The sequence below is a fragment of the Ostrea edulis genome, chromosome 1 (assembly GCF_947568905.1).
Source record: "Ostrea edulis chromosome 1, xbOstEdul1.1, whole genome shotgun sequence".
NCBI lineage: Eukaryota > Metazoa > Mollusca > Bivalvia > Ostreida > Ostreidae > Ostrea > Ostrea edulis.
In genome coordinates, this window is record NC_079164.1 from 69,420,444 (window position 1) to 69,438,428 (window position 17,985).

A 17,985-nucleotide genomic window follows, 5' to 3' on the forward strand; every position below is an offset into this window, starting at 1 on the left:
TAATGCTTGTTGTTCTTTTTATAAATTACATCTTTATACATATCTGTTTTCATTTGCTTAAAACGTTTCCTTTTGGTTGATATACAGTGCACATGTATAGTATGTATAAGACTATGCAAGAGTTTACAACATTTGAGAAATTACGTTCTAACGCTATTCACCATATACAGTAGTGGCCATTTGAAGAAGTAATTGACGAAAAATGTAATAAAAATGGCATTGCTTACCTACATGCACCTACCCGGATATTTCATAAAAGTCGGGAGAGAGCAAACGAAGATATTTCTAAAGATAAGTATATGTAAGAAATACCATACCCTTTAGAATGGCAAAAATCCGACCATTTAGAGACAATTTCTGTTACATGAATACTGGTTCATCTTTAGGAGAAGATGACCCATATTGATTTTGATGTCAACTGGGCAAAGGTCAAGGATTAAACTGGATATAGTAATATATTATCTCCTGTATTGTAAGAATCATTTGCTTGATTTACACAAAACGTGGTACACTGGTACAGTATAAGGAGTAGATGACCCCCATTGATTTTTATGTCACATGATCAATTTACTCTGGACATAGGAATATATTGTCTGCTCAATATTTTGAAATGGTTTGGCACTATTAATTTTAAAAATGATGCATGTGTATAACCCTTTTCAATTTTGCACCATGGGGGCATACATCTTTTACAAACATTTCTTGTTTAATTTCTAACGACGAATTCAATTACATGTACATATACATGTATAAGCACCGATGCAACTCCTGTTTGTTTCCAATATATTGCCAATCACTTTTAAAATAGCTGAAATCTTTTAATGCTTGTAAGGTTACACTTATATCAGTGATCAATTTTCTTTCCTTCCGTGAAATGATATTGTACATAGGACAGTCTCTCTCTCTCTACCTCTCTCTCATCTGTTCAATCAATGACTATGTACATGCAGAGAGACCGTAATAACTTATGTAATTCCCAATGAGACAATGAATCTTGAAAGTTGTACTATATTTAAGTTTATATTTTCCCCTATTACCGCGCATTGATGAAGTTTTCCGTCCAATTTTTCGTTTGATACATGCATCAAATAAAGAACTATAAGTTTCATTTCTTAATTGATCACTTAGTTGATCACTTTTTAACGACCATTTTTGATCAAAATTTAACGTTAAAGTTTGATCGGGGTTAACTTTTAACGTTAAGAAATGACCCTTGGGGTCGTTTTTCAACGGGGTCACTGAGCGGCAACCGCCAGTTAAATTATCATAAATTCTGTATGTGGCACCTACTGGCTCCCGTAAATAACTGAGCGTTGTCGTTTCCGAGGAATGTTTGTGTAATCATACGTATATATAGCAACAAGAAAAGCTGGTTAAAGTTGTAAAAATGATCTAGAATAATTCCAAAATGTACAAACTAGACTTATAACCTATAAAATTTCGTTGTTTTGTTTTCCGTAAACAATTTCGTAAAAATCAATACGATGGCAACGCAACACGTAAGGTCAGAGCTGTTTTCAAATCATTTGATACTGCATGCGCTCACTGTGTACATAACCGTTTTCTTTTCTTGCAACGAAATAAATGAAAGATCAAAACTAACCGTAATCACAGACCCCATCTTAATATCGAAATTATAAGATATGTATCAATTGAAGCATTTTTTGCAATTAATCAAAATTTGAAAAATGTATGTTCTAAAACTGCTTTGAATATAGGAGACAAGTGCATGTACATTTTCGTGTTATTTTCTCTTCCTTGTTCAAAATCGACAAACACACGTCACATGGTAGATATCTGTCCAAACGTAAATCGCCTTTCAAGATTTAAAACTTCTGATTTGAAGCGAAAATCAATAGCTCCAGATAAGCTCGATTGACAGACGGACCTCCGTACACGAATTTTAGATATTCCTCCGCGAGTCATTTAAAATCTCCCTGTGACAACTGATAACGTATAGCTACAAGGAACTTCATTGAGATGAGACGCGCGTTGTTAGGGCTGTTTCTTCTGCCCCTAATACTGGGGCTTCAGAGTCACCATTTTGATCATGATGTTGACGTCAAACATCCAGAAAGCGGAGAACATGTGAAGCTAAGAAGTAAGGGTCGTTTGAGTGAAACCATCGACTTGGACAGAGTTCCCGGGATCAAGGTAATGTACGCAAGCCAAAAATATGCTATATGGTCTTAATCAATTAGTAGGCTAATTCAATTAACGTAGATGTTATGGCTATGTAACATACAGTGTATGTATATTCACTGCAATGTTTATTTCACGGTTTGAATTTATAGTTAAAGTAGCAAAAATTAAACTACAGTGAAATATGAATTCAGTAATCACCTTTGTGTTTGTCAATAAAAGAAAATATCTTTGGAAATCAATAAAATTAAAGAATTCGCATATGATATGTTTTTTATCGCTATTCATGATCGTGTACTCCATTAGCTGCAGAATTGTAGCTCTGAAAAATATTGGGACAGATCAGAGAGCTACAGATCCACCCCCTAATAAAAACCTTTGATTTACGGAGCAGAAAAAAATGCTCACGGTTGGGGCCTTATATCGCTATATTTTTGCATCGCTGTCATTCCTAAGATATGTTCCTGTTGTACTTTTGTCCAAACATACCTTCAAATATTCATTAAAGCCCAATACAACTACGCCAACGAACGAAATCATTAAAAGTCGCGAGTTTTTTGGGTCGTATAGGGGCTTTAATGTATATTTGAAGGTATATTTGGATACAAGTGTAGTAGGAAAATATGTTAGGAATTTTTTTTATGTTATCAAATTTATGAGACGGCAATGCAAGAATATAGCGATATAAAGCCTCAACCGTGCGCATCTTTTTGTGTGCCGTAAATTGAAGGTTTTTATAAGGGGTGGATCTGTAGCTCTCTGATCTGTCTCAATACTTTTTCAGAGAGCTGCAGCTAGTACATAATCTATATCGTTCAAATCGTGGGGGATTAGAGGTGCCTTTTATTGGAACGCCTTAGGGAAAATATAAAATGCGTTGATACATTTTCAGAGAGTAATATGTCAGGATCAGAAAATTTTGATCGCCATTGAACATAAAGGAATCGGAAAGGATTGGAAGAAAGGTCAGGTGGTAATGGGAAGCCCTAAATGGGACTGTACTCTGAACACACTTCCCGGAAGTCCGTCCACGCAGAGAGGGCTCTACGCCAAAATTAAGGAAATCTACTTCCCAACAGAGACGGGCATTGTTCTTCATACACGAAGTGTCAGGTAAATAAACCTTTCGATATGTTTATCAAAAAAATTGAAAGAGACCTACATTTAAAAATATTGCAGCATAATCAAGTGGTTTTTAGTGTATTATTACGCGTTTGGTTTTCATAGTCAGAAATGATGGTGATTAAATTGATTTTCTTCATTTCCAGAGCGTTTGATGTTATAGACGAGGCGGACATCAAATTTCGTTATACCCCCGGGAACAGCGCCTTTCACCCTCCAGAAACACGCCGAAGACATCGACGGTATATCGCCAATGTTCTGTCAGAGCTTTTGGGAAATATCACGTGGCAATACAGTGACACTACCTCCATACCATGGAACCAAGACGATTCTGGAGGGATGGGGTCGTTCGGCTTGGCAATCGGAGAAAACGACACGGATTATCGATATACCGACAACGTGACAGACAGTGACGTCATGAATTTCATCTGTGAAGACTGCAGTGGAACCTCTCATATGTCATACGAATTGTAAGTAAAAAATAATTGAAACACAGATAAAATATTCGAAGTACGTATTTAAAGACTTAGTCGTATAATATGATTATTGCAGTGATTTGATTATAAAGAAGAACGCCATAAACGAACCAGAAATTCATCATTATCTTAACAAAGTAAGTAATGTTTATTTTTCTGTAGACCAAAATTCTTCATCATGAAGTAATATTTCCATAACTGAGCTAATATTATTTCAATAACCAATTTCCGTTTCCGTAGCTGGAATCAAATACCACAATGAAGCTGAAAACAACTTTCCAAACTTCAAAAGACATTAAATTAACCTTGCAAAAAGAAATGGACAAATTTCGCGTTCCACCAACAATGCTGTTCTCAGTACCCCTTGCGCACGTGCGAAACCTTCCGCCAGTGATGTTGACGGTGAAGTATACCGGATCAACCCATGTTGGTTTGCAAGTTGACACCCGATCAGCCATCAATGTAGAAACCGACTTGGAATTTGGAGGACAATATTCTTTTGGTAAGTTTATGAGATGTAACTCATTGCAGGTATCTAAAATTAAATTGTGCATAGTTGGAAGAAGTGTTTTTATGCTTATCCAATAAGTAAAATTAACAAAATATCGTTTTAGTTCACGAATATAGCGGAACTTCATCGCTAGGTGGAGACGTGGTACCTCACAACTGGACGTCCACTACGGGCCGCAATACTGTTCATAGCGACAAAGACATGTCTCTCAACATCTCTGTATATCAACAGGTCAGCATATACCCTCACATGTTTTGTTTCTGTCTATTGGATACTAGTAACTTAATATCTACGAAACAATCTTATCAATTTTAGATATTATTCAATACAACAATTGGATGGTTTGCACGCGACATGGAGATAGACTTTTCACCTCCAATTAACTACAGGTACTTTTTTTTTTTTTTTTTTTTTTTTTTACAATATACTGCAGTTGATATATTTGCCTGTTTGTCTTATTGCACCATAATATTTCTATTAAATAAAGTGTATGACTTAAAATATTCCAGACTGAAACCAACAATCCGTAGTAAGTCTGTTGTCGGTGATGTTCAACGTTGTACCACAAAATCAGCAGACCTCACTGGTGAATTCAATGTTACAGAGGCCAGACTCACGGTCGAAGCTTTTGGATTATCTATATGGTAAATTTTACGGGATTTATTTCAGGATATATAACACCACCAAAGCGACATCACGTTTCAGTTTCGAGTATGCATCTAAACCTTTATGATACTTATAGTAGGACATATTTCGTGACACCGTGACCGAGTGGTTAGAGCACTGCGCTCAAAATCACACAGCCTCTCACCTCTGGTCGGTGCGGGTTCGAATACCGCTAGCGCCGGTAAGTGAGAAAGTTTCCCAGTTCACTTTCGGAAGGTCGATGCTCTCTTCCCAGGTACATTGTATCTGGGTTCTCTCTTCCACCAATAAAAACTGGGCGCCACCATATAACTGAACAATTGTTGAGTGTGGCGGAAAACAGCAAAAAAAAAAAAAAAAAAAAAAAACCAAAAAAACCCCCAAAAAACCCAAACAAACCAAAAAAACAAACTGTTGACGAAATTTAGATAGAACGGTTCGTTGCCTATGTGTTTTCAATCCATGCATATAAGTATCACAAGGAAGAAATTATCTCATAATACATGTAGCTTAAGTGTTTTAAAAGTAAGTTTGCTTCTGTTTTCAGGGATAGTCTGATAGCAGAAGGTTTCAACAAGCAGGTTAGCTTTGAAAATGATACTTTGTACCAAAAGTGTTCAGCCGATTGTCCACGTTCTACAAAGACATCACTGTATGATGGCCTAACAATGTCGGATGTTGTCGGAAAGCCAAAGACATTGATCAAAAGAACTGATCCAGACTTCAAAATGTAAGATTATTCTAGATCTTTCCTGACCATGTTCTAGAAAATGAGGATAAATTATAACTTATGTATCTGTATAACTTCCTTTCATTTCTTTAAGTTTGACTCAAATGTGGGGGGATTCAGTCCTGTTCTCATCGGAGGAGGCAAACTCATCCTCCTGGTGTGGCACCCCTGGTCGTGCTTGTGGAAGCTGTGTTTATCACGGAGCAGAGAACATACATCAAGAGTGTGCTGACCGTCTGATGGTTCCAAAACTAGCCACAAAAATCAGCCTTCTTGGGAAATTCGTAGCTGCAGAATGGCCAGACAGTATGTGCCTTATATATTCAACACACCATGCTTTAAGTTATTGTAAATTGTATTCAACGTACTGTCTTACAAAATCAGGCCTGGTTTTCCAAAAATAACATTAAGTCGAAACCTGGACTTGAGTCCGAGATTTTACTCAAATTTTGACTGGTTAAATAATTTTTTTTTCGATAGATCCAAGTCAGAATAGTCTTTGATCAAACGACCACATTGTGAGCATTCGCTCCTTATCTTAAAAATCAAGCCTGTAATCTAACCAGGCCTTCTGCTTGTTATCTAACCAAGGCCTTCTGCCTGTAATCTAACCAGGACCTTCTGCCTGTAATCTAACCCGGACCTTCTGCCTGTAATCTAACCAGGACCTTCTGCCTGTTATCTAACCAGGACCTTCTGTCTGTAATCTAACCAGGGCCTTCTGTCTGTAATTTAACCAGGACCTTCTGCCTGTAATATAACCAGTATCTTCTGCCTGTAATCTAACCAGGACATTCTGCCTGTAATTTAACCAAGGCCCTCTGCCTGTAATTTAACCAGGGCCTTCTGTCTGTAATCTAACCAGGGCCTTCTGTCAGTAATTTAACTAGGACCTTCTGTCTGTAATCTAACTAGGACCTTCTGCCTATAATCTAACTAGGACCTTCTGTCTGTAATCTAACCAGGACCCTCTGTCTGTAATCTAACCAGGGCCTTCTGTCTGTAATCCAACCAGGGCCTTTTGCCTGTAATCTAACAAGGATCTTCTGCCTGTAATCTAACTAGGACCTTATGTCTGTAATCTAATTAGGTCCTTCTGTCTGTAATCTAACAGGACCTTCTGTCTGTAATCTAACTAGGACCTTCTGCCTGTAATCTAACCAGGGCCTTCTGTTTGTTATCTAACCAGAGCCCTCTGCCTGTAATCTAACCAGGGCCTTCTGCCTGTAATCTAACAAGGACCTTCTGCCTGTAAACTAACTAGGAACTTCTGCCTGTAATCTAACCAGGGCCTTCTGTCTGTTATCTAACCAGGGTCCTCTGCCTGTAATCTAACCAGGGCTTTCTGCCTGTAATCTAACAAGGACCTTCTGCCTGTAAACTAACTAGGAACTTCTGCCTGTAATCTAACTAGGACCTTCTGCCTGTTATCTAACTAGGGCCTTCTGCCTGTTTTCTAACAAGGACCTTCTGCCTGTAATCTAACTAGGGCCTTCTGCACTCGAGGCGAGTACTCTATATTCCTGTGTATGGCATGTTTATAATGATAAATACTATTATCTATCCACTGAGCGTTGTGATCCGTGCATAAAAGGTGACGATAACGAACAGTGATCAATCTCATAACTCCTATAAGCAATACAAAATAGAGTTGGGCAAACACGGACCCCTGGATATACCAGAGGTGGGATCAGCTAGGAGGAGTAAGCATCCCTATCGACCGGTCCACTCGCCGTGAGCCCTATGTTTTGATTAGGTGAACGGAGTTATCCGTAGTCAAAATCAGTGTGCCAAGGACGGTCTAACAATCGGTATGAAACACGTCAGACAGCATTTGACCTAATGATAAAATGTATTGGTAAACGCTATAACGACCATAGAATTTGCGGAATGCTGACTTTAAACGAAACTGTTGAAACCCCTGCACCATCAACTTGTTTGTCAGTAGGCTGCCTCGATTTAAAAACTGACCATTCCAGAACAAGCTCTTGCATATTGAATCAGTTAAGATTTACAAACACCATATACAGGTGATAATGGGATATTTCTACATAAATATGGAAAGTTGACGATGTAGAAGCTGAAATCATCCCGTTTGTCATAAAGTTGAGTTGTCATTCTACCGTCAAGATCTACCTTCAATAAAAAAAAATCTAAAATATGAAACAGAAGTAGACCACTCTGTTTTTTTTTTTTTATAGTTCTACTTCACAGAGATTATCGAATTGACATATGAATGAAAATTATTATTGTTAATAGATAATACGTCGCCAATATATTGAATGCTACAGCAAGAGATTTTGTCTTCTCACATAGAAGGTTTTGAATAAATTCAGCTCCATAAGAATATAAAAACAGGTCAGCTAACAAAGGCGCACAATTCGTGCCCATGGTAATTTCCAACAAACTGTTGGGAGACCTGATTACCAAAGACCATGAAAATATTGTGAATGAGGAACTCCAGCATATTTTTTATTTCAACTTCAGATTACTTGTGCGTGGAATCAGAGTGGTGTTTAACAACGTAATTTTTGGCACTAAATGATCATTTTTTCCTGATCTGACCGTTATTTAAGAAATTATTTTTTTCTGCAGAGAAACTTGTGGTTGTTGAAGCATGGGACGAACCTACTTCCTTAAATCCTCATGGAAAGCACGGGAATAAAAGCTTGTACTATGAAGGAAGGGCAGCACAGTTGGCTTTAACTTATACCAATAACTCCTCGTCAATTCCTCCTTCTCTTATCAAAGACGATGCCAAAAGCAACCGCCTTGAGCAAATGGCTATTTGTTCAGGTTTTCAGTATGTTTCCAATCTAAGATCAGAGTCAAGTATTGAAGTTGCAGTCGGTGAAAAACAGTCACGTACCGTTGAAGTTAGGAAATTAAAGAAAGTTTCCCTCGATAACAAAGACACAGCAGATAAAGCAGCCATGATCAATGCAATGAAACGCCTTGGTATGTAGTTCAGTACTCTCAATAATATTTTTGGAGTATGTTCTGGTGTCTCTATTCTATGATTTCAAAACTTAATTTTAGAGTCTATTTTACCCGGAAAGAAATGTCCTGATGTAGGCTTGGATAGTCTGTCATATCGAGCATCGTTTCCATCAAAGTACCACAGCGAGGTGGAAGCGGTGGGTCCTCCACTTGGTCAAATTCATCGTGAAAATGTAGAGGAAATGATCAAGTAAGTTAATAAAGCATGTAGAACTGGCCGTTTGAATTTGACAAAGATAGTTATATGCGGTTCTACAACTTTACGGTGACAAGTTAATTCATTCATATATTTTAGATTGTACGAGTATCAGTTCGACGATTTTGTGTTCCTTCACGAACGTCGAAAGAATCAGACTAATGAACAATGTGGTTCGATGAGAAAATGTCAAGATGGCAACTTTTCGAATTCAGAGGACCCATGGACGTGGAGCGCTAATCGTGTTATGGCACCTAGACTTGCATTTCGCATGAGAAGATTAGCTCTAATTGCCAAAGGTGTATCGGGACTACAAGGTTAGCAAATTTTGGTATTTACTGTTTTTCCTGATTTATTACCACATTGTTTTGTTTGATAGCAGATTGTCCGACCCCGATGTTATCAGAATCAAAATTTGTTTTAGGATCAAAAATCATTGTCGAGAGAGCTTTCGCCGATAAAGTGGATCGGGAAGAATCTCATTTATTTTTAGAGGGAAGGTAAATGAATTTAAATCTACACAATCTATATACTTGATGGAAGATATTATTTGTTTAGAAAAAACGTGAGTATGTGACATTCAAAATTGAAAACAATGTCATTTAACATGTAAATGTATTTTTTAGAGGAGCGAGATTATCCGTGAGTGAGCATCCATCTGTTAATATTCCCATTCTTGGACTTGCCGCAATTTGCGCAGGATTTGATTTTGTTCGCAATGTCGATAATGAAGCAATCGAGGTATTCGTTAAGCTGCAGGACGGGTTTAGAACAACTCTTATTCCGTACCCTAGTGGCGAGGTGCTTCTTGCTGTTTCTCCACCTTCCGCAGAAAACAACGAATATTCGTACCCTGAAGGCTATGAATTTGAAAATAAGAAGCCACTTCTTGTAGATGGAGCAAGGAAAGAAATAAAACTATCTAAACATTTCAAAGTGGGAGATTTCAAATTTGAAGGTCATCGGTTCCTTAGGATCGACTCATCTCTTATTGAATGTCTTGATCTAACGCAGCAGGGATATAAAGAAAAGATACAAGTCCTGACTGGGTATAGGCCAAAATCTGCCAACGAACAGGAGGTTATCTGGAATCGAAGACAACTCGCAAGATTTCAAATGGGTCAAGCAGCCGAGATAACGGTGAACAATAACGATGAAGTCCTAGTTTTGGCAAAGATGCTGATGGTGACGTGCACCCCGTTTCTCCGTTTACAGAGAAGAGGGCTAGGCATCCATGTGAAGCATAGCAATGAATTAGGGGAAAACAGCATATATGTGGACCTTTACCCTCTCAGAAATGACAATAGAATGATTGACCTGAAGATAAACGTGGGAAATATCAATAAAGATACCGAGTGCATGTGGGACGAATTAAAGTTATATTGGTCAGAAATAACTAAAGGTATGTTCTATGAAGTGGCAACTATTTAATAAAACAGTATTACACAGTTATTTACTAACACATTTGCTTGTATTTATAGGTGGACCAGGAATCATACCTTATGATGTGAAGAGTGCATGTAAAAAACCAGACCTTGAAAAGAAAAATTATCTCAACTTCAATCTTAAAAGGCCTGGGTACGAACGAATTTTCAATACAAATATTTCTACCAAAATGATGATTAACTATATCTGATTCTAACATTGATGCTAGTATGTACAAATTATTGATATATTGCAGTTTTTGCCTACAATTCCATGACAAGAAATTCTGCGAAAACTCTACACTGGCCAGAGAGAAACTAGGCAGAGAACTACTGAAACAACTCCAGAGCGTGGCAGGAACTGACCGGTTGAATGTAGCAACAACTCGAGATCAAATTGAAAGGTGTATAGTGACTGGCTGTGGTGGATGTTCTGGATCAGGTAAAACAAATCCTTTAGTTTTTATTATCAGGTTAAAGATGAAATGGAGAATATACTGAGTAGTTCAAAGAGACATTTAACAAAATCAACCTTTACCAATGTTTTCAAGTTTTCAATGAAACACTCGTTATAATGCATATATATCCACACAATTATAACCATAAAATCTAATTTAGGGTGACCACCCAGACCTTTACCTTCTACCAGAAAACCATAAGTTCAGACCTACATGTGGTATACATTTCTTCATTACACCTAAGAATATTCTATACACCATATTGTGATAACCTTACATCATTTAGAAAACACTGCTTGTTTTGATTCAATTCCATCGGAAAAGAACGGTAGACCCTTCCCCTCGAGTGTGGTCAGTCAGAGTCTAAAATACTATTTATTCACATAAACTGTTTCTCATCTATTAGTCAGAATGTGTTAGTAAAAGAAAGGTATTTTCTAATTGCCAGGAAGGAAATGGGACGGTAAGGTGATAGCTTGCTCTGAACTTGTGGACAACTTTATGAAACATGCCAGCATACCACTGCTGAAATCAGCAGAGAAAATGTCTTTCTTTAATCCGGAGAATGTTGATTCAGCTGCACATGCTTATGCCTGTAAACAAGATGGAACTAAATGTCAGGAAACCGTTCAGCTGTATTCCATAATCCGTATGTTGGTTTACGATTGTTTGACCTTTTTTTAAATACAATATTTTCATTGTGCATCTAATGAGTTAATGTTGTGTACTTCTTCTTTTAAAGAAACTCTTCTTTCAAAAACGTACAAACCGAATCCGAACACAAGCATCGAGGAAGAGGTCTTCGGTGCAACCGACAATCCTAGTCCTCTTCTCCAAATCGTAGAACAGGAGATCGCCATGAATGTTTCAGGAAATGTTTCCATTGTTATAGACCGATACAAAGACATTTCAGCCCTACGAAGTGTTTTGAAGGTAACCGATTCTGTTCATCTGTATATGATATCTAGATCTATACTTATCTATATGAATAAATAGGTTCAGTTTATGATTTATTGAAACAAGAAATATGCATGTTAATATTATCCTAGTTTTTATTTCTTATTGAAACTTTTTTTGAAAGGTTTTGATGATCTACAACCGAAATGTCAATTTCGTAAATTTCCACGTTATGCATGGAGTGAATCCGGACAAGATAGTGACAACTCTACAACGGAAACTTGAAACATGGGCAGGCATATCCTGCCCTAAGTGGAGTAGGTTCGCAGCTGCTCCGTTCACTGTTAACGTTGTATCAAAGGAGAGAAAGAGACGGAGTATAGAGGACAGTCGTCAACGAAACGAAGCTCGAAAACGAAAACGAGATTGGGAAAAGGATTGGATTTTAAGATCGTAATGCATTATTGGTTTGAAGCATTGCATATATTTATCGACGTGTTGAAATAATAAAGCATTAGCATTCATGTTGTGTTGTTTCTGAGCAACATACCAAATTATCAGTTATCAGTGTTTCTTGTTACTGCTGTCTTATTTGAAACTTCGATATGAAGTTATATTTAGATGCAACCAATGAAAATTCTTTCCAACATTTTATCATGGAAGGAATTGTTAATTTTTACTGACTTTTGTTTGGTTATAAAATTCAATTGTAATCTTTATTGACGCTTCGAGATAATCATAGCATAGTAAAAATAACAAACGGTAATCAATCTCCAATATTCCCTATAAAGAATACACAATTCAGTGAAGAGTAGGGTCAACATGGAACTCTGGCCACACCAGAAGTGCAATCAAGTGCCTAGGAGAAGTAAACATCTCTTGTTGAACGGTGGTACACCCCCATGAGCTCTGTATCTTGATTGGGTAAACTGAGTAATTCGTAGTCAAAATCAGTATGAAAAAAAAAACACGATATGAAATATATCAGACAGCAGTCGACCTAATGACAGGCTGTATTTCTAAATTAAATCGTTATAACGAGCATAGAATTTGCAAACATTCTTACCTTAACATCAACTTATTTGTAAGTAGCCTGCCTCGAAGATAAAAATTAATTGCATGCAGAACATGCTCTCGAGTATCGAATTAGTAACGAAACATAAACCTATGTAGGTGATAATAGAATATTGTTACACAAATAAGAGAAATTGACGAGGGAGAAGCTGAAACCATGTCGTTTGTCATAACTTAACGTTGTATTGTATTTGCCGTTGATATTTTTGGTTAACAAAATATCCAAATATGAAGCAGATATGGAACACTGTGGTGTCTCTTTATTTCGAGTTTAATGAGATATATTGCATCACCATAGAATGAAAATGTGCATTAGTAATCAATAAAACGTTGTCGATACATCTAAATGTTGAATTTAAGGTCACAACAAGATATTTTATTTCTGTTCACGGCGAGTACAGTGGATGGCCGGTCAACAGGGAATACTTACTACTCCTAGGCACCTGATCTAACCTCCGATGTGTCGAAGGGTCCGTGTTTGCTCTACTAGTAATTTTGTATTCTTTTTCCCAACTATGAGATTGATCACTGTTCGTTATCTTCACTTTTCATGTAGAAACTTTTAAATAAATTTTGCCTCATAAAAATACAAAAATTAGGTCAGCTAATTGGTGCAATTTAAGCACACCATAAGTATTTTAGAACCAAAATTTATGGAACCAATTACAATGTAAAGTGTTTCATTCTAGTCTTGAATATTCACCTCCGTTGTATCTTTAACAATATATAGCACATCTTTCAAATAAACTATGTAGCAGATGTCCTTCAAATAACACGGTATAAAATGTGGAAAATCATTCGGGTAGGATCAGATGGTCATCAATTTTGTAATGTAGTAAATGTTTGAAAGTAGAAACTATCAAATCAATTATTTTTGTGTAAAGCAATGCAAACTAAAGTTTTTCATTCAGTTTCCAAATCTCTCAACTATACCTCAATTATATGTCAAATTCTGTCTGACGTGTTTCATACCGATTGTTAGGTCGTTCTTGGCACATTGATTTTGACAACGGATAACAACGGTTTACCTGATCAAGATATAGGGCTCACGGGCGGTGTGATCGGTCGACAGGGGATCTTACTCCTCCTAGGCTCTGGTATATCCAGGGGTCGGTGTTTGCCCAATTTTCTATATTGTATTCTTTATGAAAGTAGATATTAACGGCAGACTGACAACTCACCTTTATGACAAACGGGATAAAAAATCCCGATTTCAGCTTCTCCATCGTCAACTTTACGTAGTTACATGTATATAGCAATATTCCATTATCACCTGCATATGGAGTTTATATATATCAACTGATTCGATACGCAAGAGCTTGTTCCGCGTTTCGTCAGTTTTTGAATCCAGGCATTTTAAAGGAAGGCATGCTATTGACAAACAAGTTGATGTTACAGGGGTTTCAACAGTTTCACTTAAAGTCAGCACTTCGCAAATTATATGGCGGTTATAACGATCTAGTTTGCTAGTACAACCTATCATTGGGTCAAATTCTGTCTGACATGTGTCACACCAATTGTAAGAACGTTCTTGGCACACTGATTTTGACTACGGATAATTCCGTTTACCTGATGAAGACATAGGGGTCGCGGCGGGTGTGACCATTTGACAGGGGATCTTGCTCCTCCTAGGCACCTGATCCCACCTCTGATGTGTCCAGGGGTCCGTAGTTGCCCAACTCTTTATTTTGTATTGCTTATAGGAGTTATGAGATTGATCACTGTTCGTTATCTTCACTTTTCACCTAGCTATTAAGTGCTTAATCTTTATACTTAAAAAGTAAGTTTGAATTCCAAGATTCCTTTGTAGAACTTTCCATAGAACAAAACTTAGTCATTGTATTGCATATATTACCCATTGCTGGTGCCAAAGAAATTATTTCCCCTATTACCTTTGCTAGTTCTCTTGTTAAAACATTGGGGGAATGCCTGATAGTTTTCTGCAGACAATTGACAATATCATCAATTCGTCTATCAGGAACTGAAATAAAAAATAGAAATGTATTCCGTGTCAAACATAACTATTCCATGACTTAAGTTAACATAGAGTCTGGTTTTTCCTATTGCCCATCAGTCCAGCTTCTGATAACGTTCTTCGAAAGACACGCCATGGATGTAAATGCCAAACAATCATCGAGATACAACTGATCATAACCATTTGTTTTCTATAATTTTACAATTGTTTCTTTAATAAAGCATTTCGTAAAGATAAATGGAGCTGACAAAAGACCAAACGTTAAAAAACACATCTGTAATCCAGTAACTGCAAAATCTCAGAGATTACAAATTAAAATTTTGAATATCAGATTTATTATTATGAAAATGCATTATCGGTGGATTTGACACACCTTTAAAAGTTGACGATGGGAAGCTGATGTTTGTCACAAATTGAATTGTTAGTTTACCGTTAGCATGCAATTTAGGCGTTTTATATTAAGAATACTAAAAACTGTTACTCGTAAACCATACCGAAAAAAAACCTTTTCAAAATTCGTTTGTTTATGAAACATTGCTGATTCCGTAAAACAAGCAAGCTGACTGTTCTCCAGGTGTGCACGGTCACGTGCTACCATGTTAGGTCGTATCTATGAATAAATGTTGCATCATCAAGCTCCGGTGCAATCGCAATATCGCTCGTTTTTTGTAGACTTGACGGAGAAGGCCCAGCGATGTTCTGATGTGCCGGGGACAAATTTACACTTGTACATGCGCAGGCTGACTCCCCCATAACTTCACTGATATATTGTCTGCACGGACTTCAGGGTGCACCCAATAAGCAAACACGAACAAGTGTTAAATACATAACAACTTGAATATGCAACGGTACAGTTAGATACAACGGTTAAAGAGGATACTAATAAAAGCATGATGTCTTGTAGCATAAATATGCAGCACTTATATTGCATTATCGTCAATGCAATGGAATCTCGTTTGCGTTTGTATAAGATTTCTGAATCATTGTGATTTCATTATGTACATATTAAGTGTAAACGAAGAAACTGAATGTGAAATGGGTCATGTATTTTGATAGTTTGAAACTTGCATTATATGCAATTTATATAACGAATAAAAAAGAAGAAACAGAATAATTACCAATTGAGGTTCACTTTGTGAGGATACATGCAAAGGTGAACAATATGGAGTCGCGGGAAATCACGGAGCAGCAAATGGTTACAAAATGTTTAGTCACACTCCAGAAATCTCCAATAGAAACTGTAAAAATGCTGGAAGAAACGGATGATATGTCAAACGTTGAGTCATGCTATAGTATATAAATGGTATTGACGATTTTCTTGTGGTAGAGACTCTTTATTGGATGTCGAACGTCCTAGTAGGAAAGAAAACATTTGTGATGGAAAATGATGGATGCGTTACTGTCGCGGAATTATCCGATATGTTAGATGTTAGGTCCGACACCGTCTTTACTATTCTAATTGAACATTTGGAAATGAGAAGAATTGCAGCCCGCTAGATACCTAAACGATAGAACTGATACTATATGATCAAATAGAATGAAACATCCCAGGTCGATAAAATAAATTATTTCATATCCAATAATGTGAAAATTAGTTATGAAAAAAATATATATACGAGAGAAACATTGTCTACGTATTTTTAAATCACCCTCGTACATCATTATATTTTTTCATATATATTGAAAAAACAATTTTTTTTGTTTTTAATTCTTGGAAAAAACTGGAGAATTATTTTGAAAATGAATTGACACCAGAAAAAATCGGCAAAACTGTTCTCTGGTACAACGAAAAACTTAAAGTAGATTAAAAAAAAACTAATGTCTTTGAAGGAATGGAGTAAAAACAATATTTACTTAATAAATTCGTTACTGGATGAGAAAGGGAATATAATGACTTATGCTCAATTCAAAACAATATTTGATATTAAAACTAATTTTTTGGAGTAACACAAGCAGTAAAGAAAATGATGAAAGATTAAAGAACAAGAACTAACCATTCCCTTACTCATTTTACCTTTACTAGATAATAAAACCAATAATAGAAAAAATTACAAAATATTGAATTCTAGCAAAGAAAAACCAACTGGACAAAACAATTTGAAATATCTAGTGAAGAAAAGAGAGGACTTCATAATGATGTTTTTATGAACACAAAAGATAGTAAATTACAATGGCTACAATATAGAGTAAATCATAGAATTTTAACTACAAACACATTTTTGAAAATTATTGGTAAATCAGACAACGATTTATGTACTTTTTTTTTTTTTTTTAGAGGAGAGAGAATCATTGGAACACATTATGTATGATTGTGAAAAAGTCAGTATTTTTTAAGAAATGTGCAATGTTGGTTTACAGAAACCTTTTCATTCAGTATCATAACTAGTAAGAAAACTTTTATTCTTGGATGTTCGAAAATTAAAATGGTAAACTTTGTAAATTACCATTTGAAACATTATATATACTTAACCAAATGTACAGGAGATTGTTTGTTATTGAGTAACTTTAAAGTCACTTGGACTAATGTATACAGAGTGGAAAAACAAATTGCAAGTAAATATAATTGTACAGATCAGTTTGAAAAGAATTGGAAATTATTTGAAACATTAGCTCAAGTATTATGTAAACTATGTTAAAACAAAAATATCCTAAAATGCTTCTTTTTTAGCATTATATACATTTGTTATAATTTTTATTTTTCTTCGTAAGAGATGAGGTAAATGTATATTCAATCAATAGTGTGTTTAAAGTAGTATTTTTTTAAAATAACAACCTTGGTAGTACATCATATATCTGATTGTTAATTATTATAGTATGATATTTATGAACTGAGCCAGAGTACATTGTCAATTTTTTCTACTTTCTTTACTTCTAGCCTTTGTTTAGTATGAATGTCTGTCTGTGTGAATGTGTGAGCGAAAGAGTTGGAATTCTTAAAACCCTGTATCCCCTGGTCAGGTTAGGTTGTAAGGGTTGTGTAAAAGCCTGAATATACCTGAATAAATGTTGTTAAAAGTTGTATTTTTTTAAATATTTTCTCAGAATGTTAATCATACATCAAAATCCAGGGTAAAATTTTCTGCTATAAATTAATGAATTGATTGACTGATTGCTGTTTTCTGCCACAGTTTTTATTAGTGGAAGAGAGAACCCAGATACAATGTACCTGGGAAGAGACCACCGACCTTCCGAAAGTAAACTGGGAAACTTTCTCACTTACCGGCGCGAGCGGAATTCGAACCCACGCCGACCAGAGGTGAGAGGCCGTGTGATTTTGAGCACAATGCTCTAACCACTCGGCAAACATTTTCGTTTAAATTTTGTGTATTTATCTT

General features: G+C 36.2%; 1 protein-coding gene across 1 annotated transcript; it reads left to right on the forward strand.

Annotated features, from left to right (window-relative positions):
• The first annotated feature begins 1,869 nt into the window (after positions 1–1,869).
• Positions 1,870–12,125, forward strand: LOC125683668 (uncharacterized). The gene is made up of 20 exons (XM_048925097.2): positions 1,870–2,154; positions 3,035–3,255; positions 3,411–3,734; positions 3,817–3,877; positions 3,981–4,242; positions 4,355–4,482; positions 4,567–4,640; positions 4,761–4,895; positions 5,444–5,626; positions 5,721–5,932; positions 8,222–8,584; positions 8,666–8,816; positions 8,922–9,139; positions 9,247–9,322; positions 9,449–10,224; positions 10,304–10,400; positions 10,504–10,688; positions 11,153–11,353; positions 11,447–11,637; positions 11,786–12,125. Exons 1-20 carry the CDS (start codon positions 1,981–1,983, stop codon positions 12,056–12,058), a joined length of 4,305 nt encoding a protein of 1,434 aa, XP_048781054.2. The 5' UTR covers positions 1,870–1,980; the 3' UTR covers positions 12,059–12,125.
• The last annotated feature ends 5,860 nt before the right edge of the window (positions 12,126–17,985 follow it).

Coding starts and splice junctions, on each gene's coding strand:
- LOC125683668 (XM_048925097.2), top strand. CDS start 1,981: ATGAGACGCGCGTTGTTAGGGCTGTTTCTTCTGCCCCTAATACTGGGG. Junction 8,585..8,665: donor CAATGCAATGAAACGCCTTG/GTATGTAGTTCA, acceptor ACTTAATTTTAG/AGTCTATTTTACCCGGAAAG. Junction 10,225..10,303: donor TTGGTCAGAAATAACTAAAG/GTATGTTCTATG, acceptor TTGTATTTATAG/GTGGACCAGGAATCATACCT.